Here is a 24,415-nt window from a genome sequence, read left to right as displayed (position 1 = left end):
GTGCTTCTTTTATTTATTTGTTTATTTATTTGCTCTTTGTATCTTTGTACCTCCTACTTCCTGCTTTTCTCCTCTTCTCTTCGTCTTCTGTTTTAGCAGCTGCCTTGCAAACAAAAAGGCATAAATTTTCACCTTCTTCTTTTGGCGTCTTTCCCCTCTTTTGTGCTTTTCTCTTGGCCCTTTGCTTCTGGCGATCTCCTTTTGCCTTTTTGTTTCGCCGCCCAAAACCTCAAAAGTCTTCTTCTCTCTGTGTACTTCCATCCACCCACACTTATCAACCTCGAGTTGGACCGACAGCGACAGCTGGGGCGCAGTTCCTACCGCCTCTTCGATAACCCCCTCTTTCTTCCCGTCTATCTAGACTATTAGCGTCTCAAATATTGCCTTCCCCGAAACCTATACTCCTTGTATACTGGTGGGTATCACTGAATAGCACCAATCATCGAACGACCAGAATTTCATTCGGCCTTGTCTTCCTCCTCTGGCTCCGCTCTGCCCCAAGCGTCGCCCCATATTACGTTCAATATTCTAGCTTGAACCTTTCTCCACTTCCGACGACCTCTTGTTTGTTATTTGCCTCCGCCCGCTGCTGCTTTCCATGGGCCCCTCGCTGGAAGCCAAAATCGTCGTCCTGGGCGCCCAAGGTGTTGGCAAGACGTCTTTGCTCACTCGCTACTGCAAGGGCGTCTTCAATCCCGACCAAACCACGTCAACTGTCGGCGCAAACTTCTTAACTAAGCGGGTTGTTGACACCGATAGTGATACTGTTGTGAGGCTACAGCTGTGGGATACCGGTGAGGGCACCTTTGTGCTGTTTTGTTTTGTTTTCTAACCCTTCCTAATTCCTCCTACTCATCCTCCCTTCCCACATTCCTTTTTTCAGGAATAGCCTTTTAGCTAACTTACGTCATACCTAAACAGCCGGCCAAGAACGCTTTCGCTCTATCTCCCGCCTGTATTACCGAGGCGCAGACGCTTGCATCCTGTGCTATTCTATTACTGATGCCCAGTCCTTTGTTGATATGGGCCTTTGGCTCACTGAGCTACGCCGGAACCTCCCCGAAGATGTCATACTCCATGTTGTTGGCACAAAAGCCGACCTCGTTGCCCGCGATCCACTAGCCCGCGAAGTGCCCTTTGAGCGCTGTATTGCCTATGTAGCTGAGAACCTCAACCCTGGCCAAGCCTCGACCCCACCCCCATCTGCAGCCGGCCCCAGCTACTCTACGTCATCGCAATCTCAGGCCCAAAATCACATGGGTGGTCTCTGGATATCTGCTAGCGCGGCACCCAGCGCCGAGCCGCGCAGTCCCAGCTCTAAGCGTAGCTCAGGCTTCTGGGGCCAAGAAGCCGGCTGGGACGCTTGCCACGAAGTCTCTGCTGAGACTGGTGAGGGTGTCGAGGAGGTTTTCCGTGTTGTAGCCCGCAAGCTTGTTGGCCGCAATCATAAAATGCGCCGCGCTCTGCTCACCGCCACCGCTGCTCCCGGGATGCCCGGCTACGAGTCGGGAATGGACGGTTGCTACTTTGATGGCGGCGGCCTAGGTAGTGGCGGCTTGAGCGGCGGATTGGGGGGTGGCGCGGGTGGCACTAGCTCTATCGGCCACTACCATGGCAGTGGTACTAGCCGCGTCAGCCGCGCTAGCGGTGAGGGAGGTTCCAGTGCTACAGGATTTTCTGGTGACACAAGTAATGGTGGAAGTTTCCGTGTCGGGCGCGACCGAAGAAGCTGGTTTTCACCGGTAAGATATGGCGTGGGGGCAACCGCCAATGGGAGTGACAACGGAATTGTAAATGTTGGTGATGTGTCACTGAACGAGCGGGGAGTGCGGCACTCACAGTGCTGTTGATCTAGCCTTGGCCTTTCGTCTTTTTTGTTGTTTCTTGACTTCCTTTCCTTTCTTTCTTTGCCCGTTCTTCCTTTGTTGAGATATCCCTTGCCGTCTACAGACGCTGGCAGTTTTTCTTGCATTTATTCCCTACCATGGTTCTTCGTTTCTGGATCTCGGCCGCCTTTTCTTTTCATTGTCATCTCCATCTCATTTTGTACCATATACACGCGGACATTCACCAGCTAGCGAGTAGGCGTCACGATTTGCTTTTATTTCCTTTTCCTCCAGCTTTGTTGCTTTTGTCTTCTCCTGCCGTCTCATATCTGCTTACTTTTTTTTGATTTTTGCTTAGCTTTAGTGGCTGATAGCGTGGCATCTAATTTCAAGGCATCTTTAATCCAGAATTATTATCCAATAAGACAGTCTTTACTCCTCTAATCATACTAAGCTATCGCTCCTCTTAAGCTTTCTCACCATTCCATCCATTGCTATCTAGTGCTGCGGGCTTTTCCTTTTTATCAAACCCGTCTGGCGCCGGGGCCCTCGGAATCTCTACATCCACGCTTTGCTCTATACCAATATACGCGTCACTGACTACACGCACTTGCAACTTGCGACCCTGCATTGTTGGCGGAATCTTGAGGGTGACGTGTATTTTGCGCGGCTTGGTGCCCCTCTTGAGCGTCGGCTTATTTCTATTCTCCCGCTGCTGCTCTTGTTTCTGTTGGGGACTGGACGGTGGACTCCAGCCCGCGCGCTTCACAGCCACAATCTCGTCATTCTCGGCATCACAGAGCATGATAAACCAGCCCTCGGTTTGCGACTTGGGGAAGCGCGGGGCAAAGATGCGCGCATCGTCGGTGGCAAAGGCGTTGAGTCGGCGCAGTGATATAGCTACAGCACTTGTTGTGGCGGTGTCAATTGCAACGGAGATGTGCGGCAGTGTCGAGGCTGCGCGAACAAACTGCGTAGTTTGACTAGAGGGCACGTGGAGTTTCTTAGCCAGCGCGTTGAGTTTGTCCGAGGTGCCCATAGCAGCGACTTCAGCCAGGGTAGTGGTGGCTTTGGTAGATTCAGAAACACCAGGCAAGATAGCCACATGTGTAGCAGACGGCCAAGTGGCGGACTTGATGGCTTGCATAAGTTGAATCATGGACAGGCAACTAGACAGAATACCACGCTCAGTTAACACGTCAATACTCGCTTGGATAATACGGATGGCCTGGTCTAGCACGCTAGTCTGGTCACCGATGTAGTCGGAAATAGGCAAGTCAATTCGCGACATATGTGACTGGAGTAATAGGAAGGCTTTGACATGCGGGTCCCATAACGGCTTGCCACCCTCGTAATTTTCGGCACTAATGGGCAGGTTTCGAGATAGCTCGGCATTGATAAGCTCCTCGTTGTGGCGAACGGGAAGCTCGTCGTACTCGGCTGCATGGCTCATCCATGCTAGGGCATCACCCAGTCCACCGCCAGGCTTAGCATGCTTGACTAGATACCGAATTGTCAAATGCGAAAGGTAGTAGTAGGACATGATTTTTCCCAATGGTGTGGGTTCGACATCGCCGTTGGGAAAGGTCTCGACACACTGACTAGCTTCGAGCTCTCGCAGAGACTTGTTAACCATCTGTACCATGTAGTTGTTGGCCTCGCGCTGTGCGGATTCATTGCTGTGGTCTTCAGCATCAATCTGGAGCCCGTAGTAGGTCGGGTTTTTGTGAAGTCTGCGGAAGAAAAAGGTCCAGGTCAAATAGTCCAAGGCGTCCTGCTTGCTCTGGATAGTCTCGGCCGAGACTTCGGCACACAAATGGTTATCAAGCACAGTATGGAGTGAAGATTCGACGGGGAAGCCAGTGTGCAAAAAGTGCTTGTAGAAGTCCTTCTTTGAGTTTTGGGTGAAGATACGCGCGACTCCAGAGTTGTCGAACTGTGGCCGTCCAGCACGGCCAAGCATCTGAAGCACATCGGTTAGGTCCATGTCCTTATAAGCTTCGATCTTAGCATCAAAGAACTGTGTTCCCTTGACGACGACTAGGTGGGCCGGCAGGTTCACACCCCATGCAAGCGTCGAAGTGGCAATCAATATCTGGATTTTGTTGTGCAGGAACAATTCTTCAGCAATCTGCCGGTCGCTCTCTACAAGACCAGCATGATGCAACCCAATACCAAAGCTGATAGCCTCCTTTAGAGCATCATCTTTGACACGCGCAAGATTTAGTTGCAAATCCTCTTCGCTCATATGTAGAAAGCGCCGTGGGTTTTCTTCCATGCCACAGAAGTTAATCAAGTCCTTGGCAGTCAGGCGTGTCTGCCGACGTGATGCAACAAAAACAATCACTGGTTTCTCAGGACTGTGGTTCTTGATGGCTCGGAAGGTCGGTCTGTTCATTGACTGCATGAAGGGGCAAAAGCCGCGGATTTCCGGGAAGCCATCGATGTACATCTCCAATGGCACTGGGCGGACTGATGGCTTGAAGTTAAACAAGCCGCCTTCCTTCACACCAAGCCAGTTGGCCAAATCCGTAGCATTGGCGCAGGCTGTAGACATTCCCAAGAGGCGCACAGGATTGTTGGTCGACGATCCGATGTAATTCATACGTGATACGATAATCTCCAAAATAGGGCCACGATCTCCAGCCAGCAGATGGATCTCGTCGATGATGACAAGACTAACCTTTTTCACGTAGCCTCTAGTCTGCCAGCTACGTGAGATACCATCCCACTTCTCCGGCGTGGTGATGATCACATCAGCATCGTTGATGGTACGGGTATCAGGCGTGTTGTCGCCTGTCAACTCAACTAGTTTCAAGCCGAGCGGCTCCCCGAGACGGCTGCCCCAATCCTTGATTCTTTCACGAACCAATGCTTTCATAGGCGCAATATACACCACCTTTGAGCCAGGGCGTGTTTTGAATGCCCACCACATAGCCAGCTCTGCAGCAACAGTTTTGCCACTGCCAGTAGGCGATCCCAGGAGGACATTAGCTGGTGTGTGGTATAAAGTATGAAATACCTGGGTCTGCATAGGGTTGAAGAACTCAAAGCGTCGCTGGTAGATTTCCTCCACTGGGGGATTTTGAAGAGCCTTTATAGAGAGAGGCTGAAGGTTGAGCAAATCCGTCCACACACTTTCGGTATCTGGCCGAATGAGATGCTGAAAGGAGACCGGAGTCACAGTTTCGGCACCTAGCCAGCGGTCAGACACGGAGCGAACATAGATTTGGGTCGGCAGGGGATCCGCCAAAGGAATCGTAAAATTGAGCTCGTGGTCGTCATACAGCTTCTTGCGGTTGATAATAAAGTACTCATGGTGATATATCATGGCCGTCTCAGAGTTTTCAACCCAGATGTAGAAAGACTCAGATGTTCCGTGCATGTGGTCGTTCCACGAAAAGCTAGGTTCTAGTCTAAGCTTGACCCGGAGAACGTCACGATTCAATGGTGCAATCTTGGCCTCTATGTCAAGAATGGGGAAATGGCTAAGAGTCTTTGCCAGCTTCTTGCCTACGCCCTCGTTATGCACCATGCTGCCTAATTCTTTGGGCTCCATCTCCCGAAGTGTCTGCATCGAAATTGAGCGTTTAGCATTTAGAGCACGAAGCACAGGGGCTGTGAAGTCAAACTGGTTTAGCGGATGCGCGTTTGACCAGATCCGGCGCTCAATGGACTTGGCAAGAGTCAGCAAGACAAGACACAGCTTTCCCCAACGACGGTTGAGAGCGATCATGAAAAGTGCCCGGCAAATACGACCAGACTGCTGCGCAATGTAGTTGAGATCGTTGGTGAGGGCAAAGTCCTCGGGCTGATAGCGAGAAATGTACGCCTGGAGTAGAATGTTTGTCTTGCTCTGCGGAGTATCGATACCCGACGGGTCATTGCCGGCTTGTGGGTTCTTGACACCCTGTGCGGTTTTAATGCCATGGGAAGTGTCGGTGCCTTTACTTTTGATTTTATAATGAACTATATCGTCGTTCGTGTTCATTTGCATCAGTTCCTTGCTCTCGCTGTCTCGAAATTGAATGTTATCAAACTCGCCACTCTTGCTCATCATCAAAAGCATGTCTCTCTCAGAGCCATGTTCACGCATGGTTCCATTGAAAGAGTGGATGGTTGTATGGCCAATATAGTACTGACTAGCAATGCGCCCAAGATCCTTGATCCGCAGGTCCTCGGTAGTCTGATTGAATACAATCATCTGGCACTCCTGTAAAGTTTTAGCGGCCTCAATAGCCATCTTGCGCCGGTGCTGCACCAACTGCGGATCATCTCGCATTTCACTCCATTCAATATTATATGTCTGGAAACTGCGCTGCATACGAACAAATAGATACGAGTAGCCAATCCACTGCACTGCTTCGGAGATGTTTGTGACCGTGCCGAGGGAAATTTCTGCATTGAGGTTATCAACCAACTTGGATGAAAATCTACTTTCGATTGGCTGTTGCTCCGTGACAGCACGTAGGTAATGTTCAAGCTTGTCTCCGGTTGTACAAATCATGCCGATTCCGGTGTCCTCAAACTGGGGGCGACCGGCACGACCAAAGATCTGGAGCACATCAAGGATGCTAAGATCGGAAAAGCGGCCCAGCTGGGCGTTGTACACATTTGTCCCTTTGATAACAACAGCGGCGGCGGGCAGATTTACACCCCAGGCAAGAGTAGCCGTGCAGCAAAGCACTTTGAGAACGCCATTGCCAAACAGCCTCTCCATAGTGTTACGGTCGGCGCGGGCCATACCTGCATGATGGATTCCGATGCCCTTGGGGATAAACTCACGCAGATCGCGTGCTTTCGTCTGCTTCAGGTCACGCATTGCCTGGTCGTATTTAGGATGCCCAAGGGGGTCAAACAATTCCAGACAGTCATCCTCGGTAGCCTTTTGCAGCAGCATCTTGGCTGTAAGGGCAGTGTCACGGCGGGAGTGTACAAAAACCATGACTTGGTGGCCACGCTCAAGCATCTGTTTGACCTTTTCAAACGCAATCTGATCCAAGTTTGTGCGACTTTCCATGGAGCCAGACTTGCCCTTGACTCCAATGAAGTGCTGTTCAAGCGGGACTGGGCGAAAAGACTGATCAAAATAGAAAAGCCCACGCCAACGGTTGACACGTAGAAAGTCCGCGACGTCGAGGTAATTTGGGAGGGTGGCACTCAGTCCCACAATGCGAATTAGAGACTGTGTGCTTTCGACCTGTCTTTGAGTGCGAGCGACCAGGGATTCTAAAACAGCGCCTCTCTCATCGTGAAGCATATGAACCTCATCAATGATCAGTAGCCGGACCTTTTGTACGAGTTCAGTGTCGCCAGTTCCCTTGCGTGTCACCACGTCCCATTTCTCAGGTGTTGTAACGATGATTTGAGTGTTGACGATTTCGGCTTTGGTGAGGGACATATCGCCAGTGTACTCGCGACACTTGATGCCTAGCCATGCCAGCCGCTTGCCGAGTTTTTCGGTGACCTCGGCGGCAAGAGCCTTCATGGGAGCAACATAGACAATTTTGAACTCCTCAAGGGCGACAGTGAAATCAGTCACAGAAGGGTTTTCAATAGGGTTTGGACGGCAGTATTGTCCAATACATTGAAGTGCAGTCAACATGGAGGCATCAGTTTTACCCTATATCAATCAGTTAGCATACTATGGCCGGGGATAAAGCGTCCAGAGAAATAGTTAGGCAATTAAAGTAGCAAACAACGTCCTAACTTCTAGGACAAATAGTGACTGGGGAGAAGTTGACTCACCGCACCAGTAGGTGCACAAACTAGCATATTCTCACTGGTTTTGTAGGCAACGGGATATACCAAGCTCTGCATACGATTGAGGGAAGTATAGCCTTTGAAAGTGCCACGACACAGGCCATCCATATCTATGATGCTGACCAATTTCTCGCCAGGTTGAAGGGTGCCCTTGCGCCCAGCTGGAATCGCATATTCTTCGTACTTTTCGAACTGAAGCCTTTCACTCCCAATAGGTAAGCCATAGCGCTGGCCACTGTGACTGAGGGTATTGCCAGCATAATACGACTTGTAGACGTGAGGGTATCTTTCCTCCTTAGCACGAGCAGCAGCAAGTGGCATAGCTTTGTGTTGGACATCCTGTGCCCGGAGAGCAGCTTCCCGCTCCGCCTTTGTCAATATTCTTGGACCACCAGATTCGGTATTGATCTGGGCCTGTGTTATAGAAGCAAGTACTTCGTCTCGATGGCCTAAGAGATCAATGATAAAGTCGAAGTCATCGTATCCGACTAGATCAATGAGACTTGATTGAAGAGCCTCTTCGGAGACGCCAGTTGACAGCAGCGAGACAATCTGATTTTGAAGGATATCTTCAGCCACACCATTCTTCGCAGAAATAATAGCACACTTAGTAGACAGCCATTCGATGCCAAAAGCGCTAGAAGCACCAACTCCCGGGTCAGTAATGCCAAAGTCATCGCCGCTGTCAAAGAAGTCTTCGGCTTCGTCATCGGGAATGAAGTCCCAAACATCTTGCTCCTTACTATCCCATGAGTCCCAGCTGTTGTCGGAATCGTCCTGTCCGTTGGCAACATGATCAAGGGGAGGCTGGGGGTCTAAGCGAGACAATCCCAGTGTCGAGATACCCTCAAGCATGGCCTGGCATTTGGCTTTCCATTCGGCCTCTGCCTGTAGCAGCTTTTGGGAGGCCATGTTGTTACTTTGATGCAAAGCTTGTGATGTGGTTGAAGAGGGGGAAACTAAGGGTAAAGAAGGATAGAAGTGAAAGTTTTCACTTCTGGACAAAAAAGGGAAGGAGTCTGCAAAGATTTCAGCCTTTCCTTTTGTCTTCTTGTTGCAGATGCAAGCGAAGATGCTTATTAGTGACTCTGTTTTTGTAAGTAGGTTATACTCTGAAGCCGCTCAACCGTCCTAACTGAAGTCCTGAAGTCATAATGATGCACCAATGATGATAGCGGATAGAAGACCGGTATGCTTATCTAAAGCGCAGCTTTATAGCGGGTCCTACGCCATAGCTCAGTGCCATGGTTGTGTAACACTAGTCAAGGCTGCGACCCCCTGCTATGTTTCAAGCATACTTAGGGGGTCTCACTTTACTTAGGGGCTTGGATAGCGGCATGAGCTGATAACAGTGGTGGATGGGCGCTATAAGATCCCCAATAAACAGCACCCCACAAGGTGTTATCGCTAAGTTCGCCTCCTGAGGGCGCCCGAAGAAGAGAACAACCAGCCTTGCACCACCAGCTTCTCCCAACAAAACCAGTACATGTTTAGTGTTGGCTTTTACCCAGGAGAGAACGCTGCCTACTCTTCTATTTTTTCTTTTCTTTTTTCTTTGATTTTTTGGTGCTCGTAATATATTTCGTTGCATTATTTTGCTCATCTTCTCTCGACCCTAATCTCTGATTTCTCATCTCGATCGCCTCCCCTCTAATCTCCCCCATCGATAACGCCAACCATGAAGCTGCTCTACATCGGTGTAAGGAGAGACTTCCCCGGCCCCGAGCCTCCCCTAATCAGCCACAATCGACCCGAGCGTCTAGCCAACCCAGACAAGTATAATAGCTAACCATTGCAATGTCCGTCCTGTAGATCATTCGCAACTCCAGTGAGCCTGCTGTTGAGCTTATTGCGGAGAAGGAGCTTAGTGCCTTCTCGCGCTTCACCCGCACCAGGTCAGTACTACCTGCTCCCGCTTTCCTATTCTTCTACGATCCCCTTAGCCGCGCTCTTGCGGTGTAGCATAACCCTCAAAGAAGTGGCCCTCAAAACAAGCCGTCCATGTTCTATCTTACCTCTGACCTAAAACGCAACTAACACTCCTTACTGTTTAGCTGTACGTTCCATACGCATCACCGCCCTCCTTAAACACGTACCCGATCCCGACGGCCTGGTCGAATAGCGTCAATGCAATCACATGTCTTGTCTTATTCGCTCTCTTCACCCTGAGACCTAGAACCTACCACTAACATTGCGCTTGCGCTTTTGGGCCAGATGGCGAATTCATGACCTTATTTGCACAGAAGGTAGCCGAGCGCACAAAACCCGGTCAGCGCCAGGATATTGAGGAGCAGGATAGCAGTAAGTCCAAGACTCAAACAAAGTATTGCTCCTTGGGACGGATGGCTAATCGTAAATACTAGCCTTTCACGTGTACTCCCGCAGCGAAGGTATTGCCGGGGTCATCATCTCCGATCATGACTACCCCGCCCTAGCTGCCCACCAGATTCTCAGCAAGTACGTAAATATGAAGTTTCCACGCTGCTCCGTCTTGTATCTGTTTGTATTTACTAACCTTCATTCTATTCAATCAGGGTTGTTGACGAGTTCCTATCCGACCACCCTAAAACCACCTGGGCAACCGGCAGCCCGGCGCTGTCAATGCCACAGCTGAAAGAGTACCTTGCCAAGTACCAGAATCCCGAGGAAGCTGATAGCATCATGAAGATCCAAAAGGAGCTGGACGAGACTAAGATTGTGCTTCACAAAACGATCGAGTCAGTACTGCAGCGCGGCGAGAAAATTGACGACCTAGTGGCCAAGTCAGACGGGCTGAGTGCGCAAAGCAAGATGTTTTACGGCCAGGCAAAGAAGCAGAACTCGTGCTGCGTGGTTATGTGAATGGAACCGGGTTGTGCTGAGTCTGAGCTGGGTCAGATTGGATGGCTGTTTTGTTTTGTATATATGTGACTGTGTCTGCACGTCTACGATGCTCTCTACATATTTCCCTATTTCTTATTCATATACCCCTCATCAACAATCGATTGTGTGCTAAGCGAGCTCTCTGCTTGTTTTTTGAAAAAGAACCTAGGTGGATGTCAGTGTCAAACCACGAGACTAACCCATACTAGGGTTAGACACGTGATCTTCGTATATTCATGCTCTCGATCTCTCTCTTGCTCGAGGGCTTTTGCGTTAGGCTTGGAGCCAGCCAGCTCAATGTTATGTCTGAAACCATTCAGGCTATAAACAGTTACAAAGTTTTGAAATATGACGAGGCCCAAGACTAGGCAATGCTAGCAACATACCCTTTCTCGCGTTTTATTAGCATAGCCGCCTGCAGGACGTCACGTTGAGTCGGGCTTCAGGCAGATGTGCTATTATGCCGTCATTTTGGATCAATGCTTGAAGGGGGTAGTGGAGCGTTTAGTTTTGTATGACTACAGCTGTGTGTAAATGCATGAAGTAATTTTCTTGACGTAGCCTGTACTGGTCACTACATTGGCATTTTGTCCTTTTTCCTTTTGTTTTCCTGTTTGCTTGTCTCTTTTCTTGCTGGCTAGGATCGCTAGGGTAACACTGCGTATGGCACACTCCTGGGCTGCGGGAGGGGGAAGAGAGGGGTCATCGTTTGCTTATTTTTGGCTTACTGGTAGCCGGCTAGCATAGCAGCTGGCTATTCAACGCCTGCGGATTTGCAGATTTGTGCTGAACTTATTCTGGGGATCGTCGGAGCGGCGGCGACATTTGGTAGAAGCCAAACCGGACCAAGCCGTTGGTTCGGAACATCAAGACATCACATCACGACAGAAGATATGCTAGGGTATTGGAGACAAGCAGAGGAGGGGGTTGTGGTTGGGCTTTTGGTAGAATATTTCTCGGCTAGCTAGCTTCGTGCGAGGCGTGATATTTGCTAGATTGGACTAGACCAAGACCGGGCTGGGCTGGGCTGGGCTGGTATTGGCTGGGCTGTGACGCCCAAGTTAGTCGCGGGCAAGTGGTTAATTTGCCGGCCTTGGGGTCAGGCTGGATGGACAAAGAGGGGTGAGAGCAAAGTGGCGGATGTCGAAAGATATGTAGAATCAGAGTAAAGCAACGCAACCAACGCAAGGGAAACTGGCCAGCTATGCGTAATGACATCATAGCAAGGCAGGCAAAGATGGGACACGAGGGGGAGAAAAAATAGAAGGAGGAGAGACGGAGGGGAGGGTAGGAGGAGAGGGCACGGAGCTCAAGAGGGCACAGGGCTTTGCTGAGGAAAAGCTATGGACAGAAAAGGCCACACATACGGACGAGAGATAACTTGGGGCCGAAGGAGCGAAAGAAAAAGGAAACAAATCAAAATTACAGTGGGCTACAGCGAATTACACAGAAACAGCCCGCCGAATCCAAGCGAAAGACAACCGTTTTGTCTTGTCTTCTCCCGATTACACGAATGTACATGCCCACATGCATTAATTGATCCGCAAGCTGGTTGAGCTTGGTTGACGCCCAAGCTAGTTAGTTTGATGGAAGAGAGAGGAAAATAAAACAAATGCCCCGGCATAGAGAAAACAAGGCCGAGAGTTGTGGATTCGGGCCGTTGTGGGGGGGAGGGGTCGGTTATAGAGGGTTATAGAGGGTTATAGAGGGTTATAGAGGGGTGCAAACCGCTATAGAGGGCTGCAGAGGCCTGTAGATGACTGCACCTGCGGCACACAAGCAAGCATATCGTAGTGGGCTTCTCACGAGCTGTAGCTGCTATGGCCTTCTAGTCTACGGCCATCGTCGGTTTTGGTAGCCTGCTTTGCAACTGCTGCTACCCCACCTGATCAACTTAAAGTCAAGTCAAAGAAAGTTCATGTCAGCAAATCTGTAGCTAGTCGATTTTTCGCTTTGTTTTTTGCTCTTATTCCCTTGAAACTCTTTTAAACCTTCTTTTTTTCCATTCGGCTTTTGAACTTGATTATTTTCTTATTTTGTTCCTTCAGCTTTATGCCTTGTTTCCCCCCCTTCATTCCATTTGGCTTCAATTCTCAGAGCTACCGTTCCGTTTCAGGCGTCTCCCTCCTTCGTTCAATCTAAGTGGCCTCTCCCCCATCTACATCTCTTGATCTCTCCGTTTTCCATCTCTTTGTCTTTTCGTCTCTTTGCTGCTTTTCCCTTGTCATTTCATACCGACTATCACGAACCCAAAATTACAAGGCTGATACAGCAAACATTCTTCATCATGGCTGAATTCGTGCGCACAGAAATCTTCGGCACCATGTTCGACATCACGTCTAGGTGCGTTGACATCTCTGGTTTTTGTTTCTCTTGCCCTGTACTCTGCAGCTGGCGCTTGTTGTCACCTCTCTACCATCGTCTCGATTTCACCTCTCTCATAAACAACCCGGCCCGACTCAGCCGCCCGAATCTCAAATGCTATGACACTACCCCCCCCCTCCCTTCATAACGCCGTTTGTATCTGTTTAAAGCTCATAACTAACGTTCTCTGTGGCCTCCCTTAGGTACACCCAAGTGCAACCCGTCGGCATGGGTGCTTTTGGCCTTGTTTGGTACGTTTATTAGAGCTCCTCTCACTACACTGAGAATGGACCTAAGCTCCCTACCAGTGTTTCTCTTTGTATCGCTCTTTTCGCCTACCTTATCATTGCTAATCGATCACGATCATTCGGTCCGTCCTTTCTATAGCTCTGCCCGTGACCAGCTCCTCAATCAGAGTGTGGCCATCAAGAAAATCGTCAAGCCCTTCAAGACCGATGTGCTGGCCAAGCGCACGTACCGTGAGCTAAAGCTGCTGATGAACCTGCGCCACGAGAATGTATGTCCTCACTCAGGTCTCGTTTGCCCGCCCTCGTTTCTCTTCCCTATCTATCTGCTCTTATTTCGCTGTATATGTCTCTGACCACTTTGTTCGTCTTTGCCCCTCTCTAGGTCATCAGCCTCAGCGATATATTTGTGTCGCCCAACGAGGACATGTAAGCACACTCGGCTCTTCTTTCTCTTTTCCCTTCTCTAAAATGATCATCCACCCACAGGGTGGCTGCTAACAAACCACATCACTCCTACAGATACTTTGTTACTGAGCTACTAGGAACTGACCTACACCGCCTGCTCACCACGCGCCCGCTGGAGCCTCACTTCATTGTGTATTTCACTTACCAAATTCTGGTGCGCTTGATCCTGCTGTCCACTTCCTCGTCTCCCGCCCCGCTATTAAGTGTATCCTGCTTCTAACAAATATCCTGCTCACAGCGCGCCCTCAAGTTCGTTCATTCTGCTGGAATTATTCACCGTGATCTCAAGCCCAGCAACATTCTCATCAACGAAAACTGCGATCTTAAGATTTGCGACTTTGGCCTGGCCCGTATTCAGGACCCCCTCATGACTGGCTATGTTGCTACACGCTACTACCGCGCGCCCGAAATTATGCTATCGTGGCAAAAGTACGATGTTGCCGTCGATATCTGGAGTGTTGGCTGCATATTGGCCGAGATGATCACCGGCTCGCCCCTGTTCCCTGGCAAGGACCATGTGAACCAGTTTTCCATCATCACTGAGCTCATTGGTAACCCGCCCGAGTACATTATTGGTGGCATTACTAGCGAGAACGTGAGTCAACTTCCATCTATTTTAATCCCACAGTCAACAATGCTTTGAGCAACCAACTAACTGCCTGTTTTTCTTCCCCCTCTCTTCTGGCAGACCCTCAAATTTGTGCAGTCCTTACCCGCACATGAGCCCGTATCATTCAAGACTAAGTTCCCCACCGCCACTCCTGAAGGTGAGTCCTCAATACCTAACCCATCATTGCTAGGCAGTTATCCATTGCCCCTCATCTATTTCAGCATACTAACGCCCTGTTGCTTTCTCACTAGCTATCGACCTTCTGGAAAGGTTTCTCGTCTTCGATCCTCGTCGCCGTCTGACTGCCGCCGACGCCCTTCGGCACCCCTACCTCGAGCTGTACCACGATCCCGAAGATGAACCGGAAGCCCCGCACCCCTTCGACTTCGAGGATGGCATCAATGCATCTGCCGATATCTGGAAGGTCAAGATGTACGATGACATTTTGTCCTTCCACAATCGCACACAGGCCGAAGAAAATGGTGAGAACTATGAAGAGCAGCAGCAGGGCCAGGACCCCATGGACCAGTACATTAACCCGAATGCCTTTATGGCTGAAACCCACCCCTTTCAAAGATGAACAAACCGAACAAATCGCCTACTCGTACTACATGGAGGGACAAATGGCTGAGCTCAAGGATAACACCGCCTCGGTTGACCCTGCTTTTGCCGCCGCTGCTCAAAGGGTAGCCAACGGGCTGCCTCTTGATATCAGTGCTACTATGATGAACGAACTGAGCAAATAGCCGTAGCTAAATAGCAGCGCCCAGGTGTCTGTTGCGGCTAATCACAATGCTAATGCCACTGCTGGACACAAAGCTCAGGCCCTATCTCAAGCCTAGTTAGCTGGTGACGACTGAGGTGGGTTTGAAACAGCTGTTTGGCAACAGCTCAAGAAAAACGCAAACACAGCATAGCACCAAGAGCAATCTGTTGGCTGTGGTGGCAAGTAAAGTGTCATAGCGATGGTGTGAGGAGCCTGAGGCTGAGCTGGCTAGGCTGGAGGTGGCTATATCTTGGATAGTGAGTTGTGATAACGGGGGTGAGGGAACAAAGCCGAACGTTTCTCGTTTTAGCTCCTGTCCCCTGCTCTTTCCTTTCTCCTACCACTCTCCCCCTCCTTCTTTCGAATCTTTTCTTGTCTCTTTGCCCTTTTCGAATCTCAAGGCCATTTGCCGCCTACTGACCCTTTTTTCTTGTTTTTTACGGAGTTCCTGTGCTGCGAGTTCTTACGACGCTCACGATCTTGCTTTCTCTTTCTGCTTTTTTCCTTGTTGCTTGTTGGCACTTTTTCTTTGTCCACGCCTAGCAACAATCTCGTTCTGTGTGCTTTTACCCAGACTCCATTGTATGCTTCTACGACGGTGCCTCTGCCTTTGCCCTTTTTCTTATTTTACATATATGTATGACGCTCGTCAGTTTATTTCTATCCTTCTCTTTTCACTGCCTTCTATTCTAGGAGTCCTCTATATTCGTCTTTCTTATCTTCTTTCTCGTATTTCTTTGTTGTTTGCTCATCTTAACTTTGCTGGTTTGTGTCTGCTCTTTAAAACGTCTTATAGACATTGTTTTTTCTGTGCCTCTCGGCAAACACGAAAAAAACAAATTCATTTTCAAGATTTTTTCCTCATCGTTGTGTTTAGCTTCTACTGTCCCATGTTGCGTCTCAAATTATCACGACGATATTATAATAGTAGCAGTAGATACGTATATAGATAGCCAGGTAGGCAAACATCCAGGCGTCTTTTATCCTTCTTTTCATTATACCTCCATCATCTCCTTATTCTCTCGTGCTCCCTTCGTCAGATCTCCCCTCCCTGTGTCAATCAGCTGCGCAAATGTCTGGCCCATATGTCAAAATGTAATTCCCCCTGCGTAGATTTGCCAAGCCAAACGGCGCAGAGTCAGGCGGAAATGTGCCGTTAACGGCCCACAAATCAATTAGAAGCTGCATAGGCTCGAGCTCCTCTGGGCGCAGCATATCAAGATTCAGCGCGACGAGCAGGAAATGGGCAAAACACGAATTGAGCTGCTTTTCAAGGTTGAGATGATAAAAGGGATCGACGAAATGAGCCCAGTAAAGGTGTGCGTAAACACGGAACATTTGCGAAAAAGTTGTTTTGCATGTCTGCTCGAAGTCGGCGGGGAAACCGCTGCGCTCTCCAGCCCATTTCTCTTGCTCCATATGTGCCATGGAAGGACTATCGGGCTTGAGCGAGAAAGAGACGGTATTCGGGTCGGTGGGGAACATGGAAGTGTTATCGATGCGGCTGCTGATCCAGCGTTGCATAAGCGCCATGTAGCGATGGGCGGGAAGCTCGGTGGGCTTGTATTGGCTGTTGAGCCAGGTGTACGAATGGTTGCTGCAACAGGGAATAAAAAAAGAGAAGCAAGTTAACCTAGGGCTATATGTAGGAAACGCCAGATATCCTGCTTAAAGACAGCCTGCAGCTTGATCTCGACTCACCTTCCAGCCGACATTTTCGGACATGTATGCTCGTTGCAAATAGAAAGACCGTCATCTTCTTTATCATACACCACGCGCACAAAGTGCCACAGATTTCGGAACTGTTCAACAGCTAAAAAAAAGTAGCAAAAGGCAGAAGGAGCAAGTGGTTAGCTAAAAAGAGAAGGGCTCACCCAAAGCGCGGCCATGGAGTAGTAGTTACTGATGGAGTCGCAACACAACGAGCATGGGGGAATCAATCACCTTGATGCGCCATCCACTCGCCTCGCTCAACGGTCTTGGGATATTCACTAAGCATCATGAAGTTTCCCTTGACAATCTGCTTGCTGTATCCCGGATGTAGCCAATGCGGCAGTGGCCTTGGTATTGTTGGTGGAATGAGAACGTCGTCCTCGGGGGACGCGGGTGGGAGCATAGCCATGGCCGTAGGGATGTCCCCAGAGTGGTCAGAGTGGTCGTTAGTGCTAATAGGTATACCTGAGGGTGTGTGACAACAACGGTCAATCAGACCAAGATGCCTTGTTTTTTGTGTCGATCTTAGGCTACGGCGTATACTAGCTTGGCGATCTGTATTGATGACGAGGGGGAAAGCTATACTGCAAAAGTCAACACCTCGCACATGAGGGGAAAGAGAAGAAGATTATTACCTGTGGAATCTTATTGATTAGAAGACTAGATGAGCAAGAAAGCCATAAGGTTTTAGGACAAAGATGTAGGACAGTAGGGGTGGGGAGGGGTATATTAAGAGCAATAAAGAAAAAGCGTAGAAAGTCAAAGTGTTTCTAAGTCATAGTAGGACCAGAGAATGTTGTTTGAGAGTTTCCAGGCAAAGCATCAAGCAAAGGAGAAGCAGAAGTAGAGTTACAAGGCTTGGTCTTGTGTTGAATGGGCTGGCATTAGGATTCTGCCGGTTGTATCACGAGCTTAGAATTCAAGGCGGTGAAAACAAAGCAATACAAAGTTTATAACAATCAGTTGTATTTATCTATGTTTATATACCCCCCCTCCCCCCCTCCCAGCTAGGGACTTCGTTTCTTTTTCGTCTCATGATTATTGTCCTTGAAACTTCTCATCTCATATTTGATGTCTCGCTTATTCTGAAACCAAGCTTGAGGCCGAAACCCCAGCTTAGTGCCCCCACGGTAATTGCAACCCTAGTATAACCCTATACTAACTAGTGATGTGAATATCAGGTCCCGTGACTTCGTGCCTGCGAGGGGCAAGGAGCTAGGCAATGCATGTTTGACAAGTCTTGGTGGCGCGTTGACCGTACTCGGTGACGTCGTTTCCGTCTTATATTTCCCCCAAGATAATAGTACCTTTTCAACATGGAAGGTTCTACACGTCGACAAACACGATCGCAATCCTCGGTTACCCCAGAGATCGCCAAGCGCATTGTAGGTTTTTAATACTCTTGTCCCCTAACTTTACCTGCCTACAACCGCCACATCTAACTGTATTTCTAGGAAGAGAATCAAAAGCGCGCAAAAGCCCTGCAGGATAGGAAAAATGCAGGAACACAGCTTAGAAAGACAGCGGCGAGTAGCAAAGCTAGGCCTATTTCACCTGCTACCACCCCAGGATCATCCACTACTCCAGCGCCACTCACATCCATCGCCGGCACTAAGCGCCCGCGATCAGTCTCCGGCTCTCTCAATCCACTAGATAGCAACCGCGATGGCACTAGACAAACACCTGACGGCGCACCACTGCGACCAGCCAAAAAGTTCGCCAAGTATGTCGAGTACAACATGAGTACTATGAGCGATAACAAGGGCGGATTCTTAACAACCGAAGACGATCCGTACAATGCCGCACTCCAGCCGCGTGTTCGGCCTGGTGATGACACATCCGGAAAGCCTAAGAACATGACAGCTCGCGAGTGGGAGCGTCTACAGATTATCCGTGATCTGGAGAGGCGCAAGGCCGGGCCGTTTGAGCCTGGCATCAGCGTAATAGAAGAGGACGTCAAGAGATGCCGTGAGTGCGATAGCCGTGAGATTGATTTTGTCTGGGAAGATGTGTTCAAGGTGTGCGTGTGTTCACCATGTAAAGACAAGTTCCCTGAAAAGTACTCGCTGTTGACGAAGACAGAATGCCGCGAAGACTATCTTTTGACGGATGGTAAGTGTCTACGGGCAAATACAATTGCTAGCGACTTCTCTTTACTTACATAGTCTACTTGCGCAGAGGAACTTAAGGACGCAGATCTACTACCACACCTCAACAAGCCGAACCCGCACAAGACGCACTGGCACGACATGATGCTGTTCCTGCGCTTCCAAGTCGAGGATTATGCAATCTCACAAAAATGGGGCTCGGCCGAAGCCCTGGATGCCGAGTTTGAAAAACGTGAAGAGCAGAAGAAGCGGCGTAAAGAAGCCAAATTCAAGGAGAAGCTGCGAGAACTTAAGCGCAAAACCCGCACGGATGCCTTCCGGAGGCAGGTTGAAGGGCTGGCTGGGCCCGCTAACTTTGGTGATAGTTTGGGTGGTGGCAAGCATGTGCATACGTGGGGTCGGACGGTGGAAAATAGCGACGGCATGACGGTGAAGAAGTGTTTAGAGTGTGGAATGGAGGTTGAGGAACTGGAGTTTTAATTTAAGCTGTATAGATGGCAAAAAGGAAGTCAATAGTCCCACTGGGGATCGAACCCAGGACCTGTCCCGGAATTGCACATGCCGAAGGCTGTGAAGGGACCGTCATACCACTAGACCATAGGACTTGCTGCCGGCATAAATATTCCTTATCATAGATTATATAAGCAGGACTTTTTGCGCTGTGCACAAAATTAGGGTTACAAATAATACGTGGCCACAGCTTGTGAATAGTACCCAAAAAAAAGGACCAAACTGGCCAAAAAGAACTTGTTTACTTTGGGCTTGAGCTTGGGAACGTACTATAGTGGGCGGCTAAATTACAACCCCACACACACCCTTGAGGCCCTTACAGCCCTTCTAAGAACTCTTCTGAAAGGCTCTGAAGCCCGCCATCACTATCAGAGCAAAAGCTAACGAGTAAAGCCAAGCCGGCTTTTACTCCTCTTCAACCTACTCCTTGTTCCGTTCTCTTATAGAAAGCAGGGCCACAAACCAACTTGAACGGACGGAAGAACAGCTGGAGCTAGAGCTAAAACCAAAAGGCATATCAGCGAGGCTACCATACAACCATCAACTTACCGCCCGAAAATCTCGACGACGAAGACGAACGAATAAACGACGCCCATAGATAACCACTGAACTAGGCATACACGAACAACTAGCTATACAACCGCACCCTCTTTCTCACTCTCCAACCCAGCCATTGATTGATTGGCCTGGTGCAATTTGCCGTATTAAAAGCTCCGTGGATACACTCCTCTCCCATCTGACGCTCTTGCCTTCCTCTCAGTTGGCCTCAGTGTCTACAAGTGCGCGTGGGAGAGCACAGTAGCAGAAGCAGCAGCGGCAACCTCATACTTCTGACATTCTTTTCGGCTCCTAAATCGTCGCTTTACTAAGCCCTTCTTCTGGCCGTGACACCGCCATATAACTACTTTGTCCCTTTGCCTTGCTCAGCTTTACTCTATGGCCATGGGCTCCAACGTCGGGAACTCGATTAATACAGGCGGTGATGTTGGTGGAATAGCGGGAGTGCGGCCGTTTGCTACCGAGTATACGTTACAGGGTCAGTTGCTCTACTTCATCCGCTATATCTGTCATTCATGTTATACCGGTCTTTATGCCCCTCTGTCTCCCGCCTCTTACTAACGTATTTCTTCCTTCTAGGTGTTATGCGTTTCCTTCAAACCGAATGGCATCGCCACGAACGCGAACGAAACACCTGGGAAATCGAAAGACAGGAACTCAAAAGCCGCATTGCTACCCTCGAAGGCCAAGGCCGCCGATCCGATGTGACTCAAAATGCGCTCAAGAAATATGTCGGCATTTTAGAAAAGAAAATTAAGGCTCAAGCTGCAATCCTTGAAGAAAAGGGCAAGTTAGGCCCTGACCACGCCAATGAGAATGAAACATCCGCCGTTGTCTTGGACCGAGCTGCGAGACGGACAGCTATTCTAGAAGCTAAACTAAAAGGTAATTACACATGGAAAAATTAATTCAAGAGAGCCGTCCCTATCTAGGTGCTACGTTATTTTGCTATGCTAACTCCACCGCTAGGCCCCTCTCCTCAGCCTCCTGAGCCATCTGCTCTCGACGACGAACCCCTTCGAGTCGACGTCAAGTCAATCTTGGATCAGTGTCAAGCCGAGTTTACCTATCTCATGGTCACACCTGCAAATCCTCCTGCTCCGCGAGAATCACCACCTTTGCCACTAGGTGAGGGTGATGCCGAGGCTTTCAATATGCCTTTGTCATACTCTGGGATTGACGGCTCTCAACAACAACAACAGCATCAGCAACAACAATTATTACAGCAACAACATCGCCAACAACAGCAGCAGCAACAATCTCACCAATCACAACCGTCCATCTCCATGGCGCAAAGATATCAGCAACAACAGCAACACCAGCAACAACAGCAGCACCACCAGCAACAACAACAACAACAACAACAACAGCAGCAGCAGCAGCAGCAGCAGCAGCAACACCAGCAACACCAGCAGCAACAACACGCTCAGTCTGTGAATGGAGGTCCTCCCAACTGGAAAAGCAACGATATCGAGGCTCCTTTGATGATGCGCTCCAATCAACAATCTAGCAATTGGAACAGCCAGTCAACGCAAGCTCATGATACGCAATCTCAAAACCATAGTGCCACTTCTAGTGATTCCGAAAAGAAATCCGAGGCCAATGACGGTTGGGTGTTTCCCGAAAGCTCCCCTAGTCCCCAGACTAGCTCCAGCACTGAGTCCTTGGACACACCTATATCTGGGTCTAATACCACAACTGAAATTAGTCCCGGTACACAGGCTGCTGCTCAAAATAGATCTCACACCGATGTTTTTCCAACAGCTGACAGTATCCCTCAAAATCCAAACCGCTCCCATGGCAGCTCATACGCCCGAAATTCTCGAAGGCAAAGCTTAGATCACCAAGCGGCACGCATGTCTTCGGCTCCTTCTAACGCCGTCACCGGCAGCTTTAAGCTTCGCTATGGCCTACGCGGCCATTTGAATACCGTCCGAACCGTCATTTTTTCTGGAGGCGGCAGTCCTGCTGAGCCGGAGATCTGCACAGGCGGTGACGATGGACTAGTTAAGCGCTTCAATGTTCCCCAGCTCAATGTTTTTGCTGGCAATGTAGTGGCAGAAACCGACGTATCAGCAAGCTTTACTCATCGAGGCCATTCCGGTGCTGTTCTCAGCCTTGCGGCTTGGTCTTCTTCACCCAATTTTTCTACGGGGGGGAGAGCTCTGGGCGACGGCTGGATCTTTTCTGGCGGCCAGGATTCGACCATTAGAGTGTGGGAGCGGGGCCGAGTTGATCCTAAGGCCACCATCGAGGGTCACGCAGATGCTGTTTGGGCCATGTGCGTTCTTCCTGGCACTGTAGGCACTATTTTTTCCGATCCGTCTAGTAACGGTGGTGCCGATCGCATTGTCCTGGTAACAGGCGCTGCCGATGGCAGTGTTAAGGTGTGGTCGGTCAGTCCGCCTCCCCATCCTACGTCATCCAAGGCGGGAAGTAGCCAGCGACCACTAGGCCGCACGCGTAATAACTCAGTCAGCTCAGGCAGCGCATTTCCCATCTCCCCGCAACCCAACATGACTACCTTTTCCAACGCGCCGTTTTACCACTCACTGATCCATGACATTGAGTCACCCTTCGAGTGTGAATATGATGGTGACGGAAACCCCTCTGTTACTATTAGTCCCACATCCATTACACCCCTAGGAACATTAGGCACGTCGTTTGTTGTAGCCTACTCCAACTCAGCAGTCCTCGTGTTTGATACATGCACTGGCGAGCAGGTTGGTGCCTGTGCTAGCCAGGAAACGTATGATGGCACGGTCAGTACGAGCCTGAACACAGTGGTAGCCACAACAACAGGCCTAAGCCACCAGACGTCACATAATGGCGAGGAGGAGTCAGGGGCCGGTGCCACTGGTAGTCGAACCTCGGCCGGGTCTGGTGTCGAGGGTGTCATTATCACGGGCCATGAGGATCGATTTGTGCGATTCTACGATGCCAACAGCGGTAAGTCTTTTGCCCATCTCCATTTCCCACTTTATTTTCTAGGCTACCGTGAAACCCCGCTAACTTCTTCCCCTCCCTCTTCGCTAGGCCAATGCACGTACAGTATGTGGGCGCATCCTACTGCTGTCTCGTCTCTCTCGCTCAGCCCTGACGGTCGCGAGCTAGTCAGCGCTGGACATGATGCGTCGCTACGTTTTTGGAACCTAGAGAAGCGCAGCTGCGTGCAAGAAATTACATCACATCGCATCATGCGCGGCGAAGGCATCTGCTCAGTCATCTGGAGCCAAGATGGCAAGTGGGTGGTTAGTGGCGGTGGAGATGGCGTAGTCAAGGTGTTTGCCCGGTGAGCAGGGATGTTTAGGTGGCTGTATAAGGTGGATACCTAGTTAAGCGAAGAACGACCGGTTGAGTGGTAGCGCTGTTGGTGGTATTATTGATATCCGAGAGACCTGATGCGGTAGTGGCAGTTGTCTCTCTTCGTCTTATTGATTTATGGTGGGTTTTCCTTTGCACGTGTCTCCTATCTTCACTTTTTCTATTGTGACTTTTTAAGCGGAAAACAAGGTGATTAGAACAAGGGAATGGATAAATGGGGTTGTGAGAAGCGAATTGGTATTGTATTACATTGTCTATTGGTACATGTGTATGTGTATATCTGTGTATAGTAGTGAGTGGTGAGTTGTCATGATAGTAGTAGTAAAGTAGTAGTGGTACAAGTTGCTTGCGGTGGTGATACGAATGCGCGCGTAACGAAGTGCACAAGCAAACAAAATAGATGCAGAGAAACAAAGAGACAGGTGGGCAAGATTCCAGAGCCAGCAGAGGCTGATGAGCAGCATGCCTCAAACTGCCTGTGACTTCTAATCTCCCCCTAGCTCCGTCTAGAGATACTGGGAAAGAAGCGAACCAAGAAAGAACAATCAAGTCTTCATGTGATCACTATAAGAAGGGCCCGTCCCCCCAGTCGCAGCCGCCGTGGCTACTGCCACAGCCTCAGCTGCTGCTACAGCTGTAGCAGCCTGTACCCTATGCTCTAGGGACCCCCCTTCCGCCACCCCACTAAGCATTTGGTGCTCTGTTGGCTGCACATTCTGACCAAGACTAAGTGTCTGGCCGTCTGCTAGCATCTGCACCTCTCCTCCATCACGCAGCGCCAAAGCCGTCCGGCCCAGAGCATGCCCGCGCGAAAACCCACGCAAGCGCAGCGCACGACGAATGGCCCAAACAGAGCAGTCGATGCCCAGAGCTGGCGCAATGCCAGCCCATGGAATAGCTTGGTTCGTTGACGATCGGCTGACGAAGGCCACAACGCGGTCGACTTGCTCGGGGCTAAGAAGGCGCGGGCGCCCGCTACGTCGCGCAACGTTGGCGCTGTTTTGACGTACAGTATAGCGCACCTGGGCAAGTGAAATGCGCAACTGGTGGGCAATCTGGCTGAGAGGGAGGTTGCTTGCGCGTAGGGCCAGGACTTGGCTACGTTGGAGAGAGGAGAGGTGAGGGGCCATTAGATGGGGGAGGACGGGGGAAAGGCGGGTGGAAAAGTAGAGAAAGAGCAAGGCAGAGGAGAGAGAGAGAGGTAGTTAGCTTGGAGTTGGTGGTGCCTATAGCAGGAGAGAAAAAGGGCAGGACCCGTAGAACATTAGAAGACGGAGATGCACTGGTGAAAGTCGCGG

At 49.9% G+C, this 24,415-nt stretch overlaps 8 protein-coding genes across 8 annotated transcripts; 5 read left to right on the top strand and 3 right to left on the bottom strand.

The window, feature by feature from the left end:
• Window positions 1-598: 598 nt before the first annotated feature.
• On the top strand, window positions 599-1,850 carry HOO65_010620 (Ras-like GTP-binding protein RYL2; the record flags this gene model as incomplete). The annotated part of the gene is made up of 2 exons (XM_071005907.1): window positions 599-794; window positions 922-1,850. 2 exons carry the CDS (start codon window positions 599-601, stop codon window positions 1,848-1,850), a joined length of 1,125 nt encoding a protein of 374 aa, XP_070862442.1.
• Window positions 1,851-2,292: 442 nt separating this feature from the next.
• On the bottom strand, window positions 2,293-8,501 carry HOO65_010619 (Antiviral helicase SLH1; the record flags this gene model as incomplete). Its single annotated transcript, XM_071005232.1, has 2 exons — window positions 2,293-7,449; window positions 7,575-8,501. 2 exons carry the CDS (start codon window positions 8,499-8,501, stop codon window positions 2,293-2,295), a joined length of 6,084 nt encoding a protein of 2,027 aa, XP_070862441.1.
• A 766-nt stretch (window positions 8,502-9,267) lies between these two features.
• HOO65_010618 (synaptobrevin like ykt6) lies at window positions 9,268-10,430 on the top strand (the record flags this gene model as incomplete). The annotated part of the gene is made up of 6 exons (XM_071005967.1): window positions 9,268-9,288; window positions 9,402-9,484; window positions 9,533-9,545; window positions 9,833-9,890; window positions 9,953-10,046; window positions 10,124-10,430. 6 exons carry the CDS (start codon window positions 9,268-9,270, stop codon window positions 10,428-10,430), a joined length of 576 nt encoding a protein of 191 aa, XP_070862440.1.
• Window positions 10,431-12,738: 2,308 nt separating this feature from the next.
• Window positions 12,739-14,718, top strand: HOO65_010617 (Mitogen-activated protein kinase hog1; the record flags this gene model as incomplete). Its single annotated transcript, XM_071005593.1, has 6 exons — window positions 12,739-12,794; window positions 13,019-13,066; window positions 13,203-13,332; window positions 13,767-14,123; window positions 14,235-14,295; window positions 14,390-14,718. 6 exons carry the CDS (start codon window positions 12,739-12,741, stop codon window positions 14,716-14,718), a joined length of 981 nt encoding a protein of 326 aa, XP_070862439.1.
• A 1,242-nt stretch (window positions 14,719-15,960) lies between these two features.
• On the bottom strand, window positions 15,961-17,026 carry HOO65_010616 (Maintenance of ploidy protein mob2; the record flags this gene model as incomplete). The annotated part of the gene is made up of 3 exons (XM_071006011.1): window positions 15,961-16,474; window positions 16,606-16,717; window positions 16,849-17,026. 3 exons carry the CDS (start codon window positions 17,024-17,026, stop codon window positions 15,961-15,963), a joined length of 804 nt encoding a protein of 267 aa, XP_070862438.1.
• Window positions 17,027-17,933: 907 nt separating this feature from the next.
• HOO65_010615 (DNA repair protein RAD14) lies at window positions 17,934-19,205 on the top strand (the record flags this gene model as incomplete). Its single annotated transcript, XM_071005891.1, has 3 exons — window positions 17,934-18,002; window positions 18,072-18,729; window positions 18,796-19,205. 3 exons carry the CDS (start codon window positions 17,934-17,936, stop codon window positions 19,203-19,205), a joined length of 1,137 nt encoding a protein of 378 aa, XP_070862437.1.
• A 966-nt stretch (window positions 19,206-20,171) lies between these two features.
• Window positions 20,172-23,089, top strand: HOO65_010614 (Striatin Pro11; the record flags this gene model as incomplete). Its single annotated transcript, XM_071005399.1, has 4 exons — window positions 20,172-20,271; window positions 20,373-20,678; window positions 20,763-22,742; window positions 22,785-23,089. The coding sequence occupies 4 exons, from the start codon at window positions 20,172-20,174 to the stop codon at window positions 23,087-23,089; spliced, it is 2,691 nt and encodes an 896-aa protein (XP_070862436.1).
• Window positions 23,090-23,662: 573 nt separating this feature from the next.
• HOO65_010613 (Lactose permease) lies at window positions 23,663-24,247 on the bottom strand (the record flags this gene model as incomplete). The annotated part of the gene is made up of 1 exon (XM_070999765.1): window positions 23,663-24,247. One exon carries the CDS (start codon window positions 24,245-24,247, stop codon window positions 23,663-23,665), a length of 585 nt encoding a protein of 194 aa, XP_070862435.1.
• Window positions 24,248-24,415: the final 168 nt, after the last annotated feature.

This window comes from Ceratocystis lukuohia, assembly GCF_044167205.1.
Source record: "Ceratocystis lukuohia strain C4212 chromosome Unknown Supercontig1_pilon, whole genome shotgun sequence".
NCBI classification, from domain to species: Eukaryota; Fungi; Ascomycota; class Sordariomycetes; order Microascales; family Ceratocystidaceae; genus Ceratocystis; species Ceratocystis lukuohia.
The sequence above is the reverse complement of the archived record's forward strand: the minus strand, read 5'-3'. Positions and strand labels throughout refer to the sequence as shown.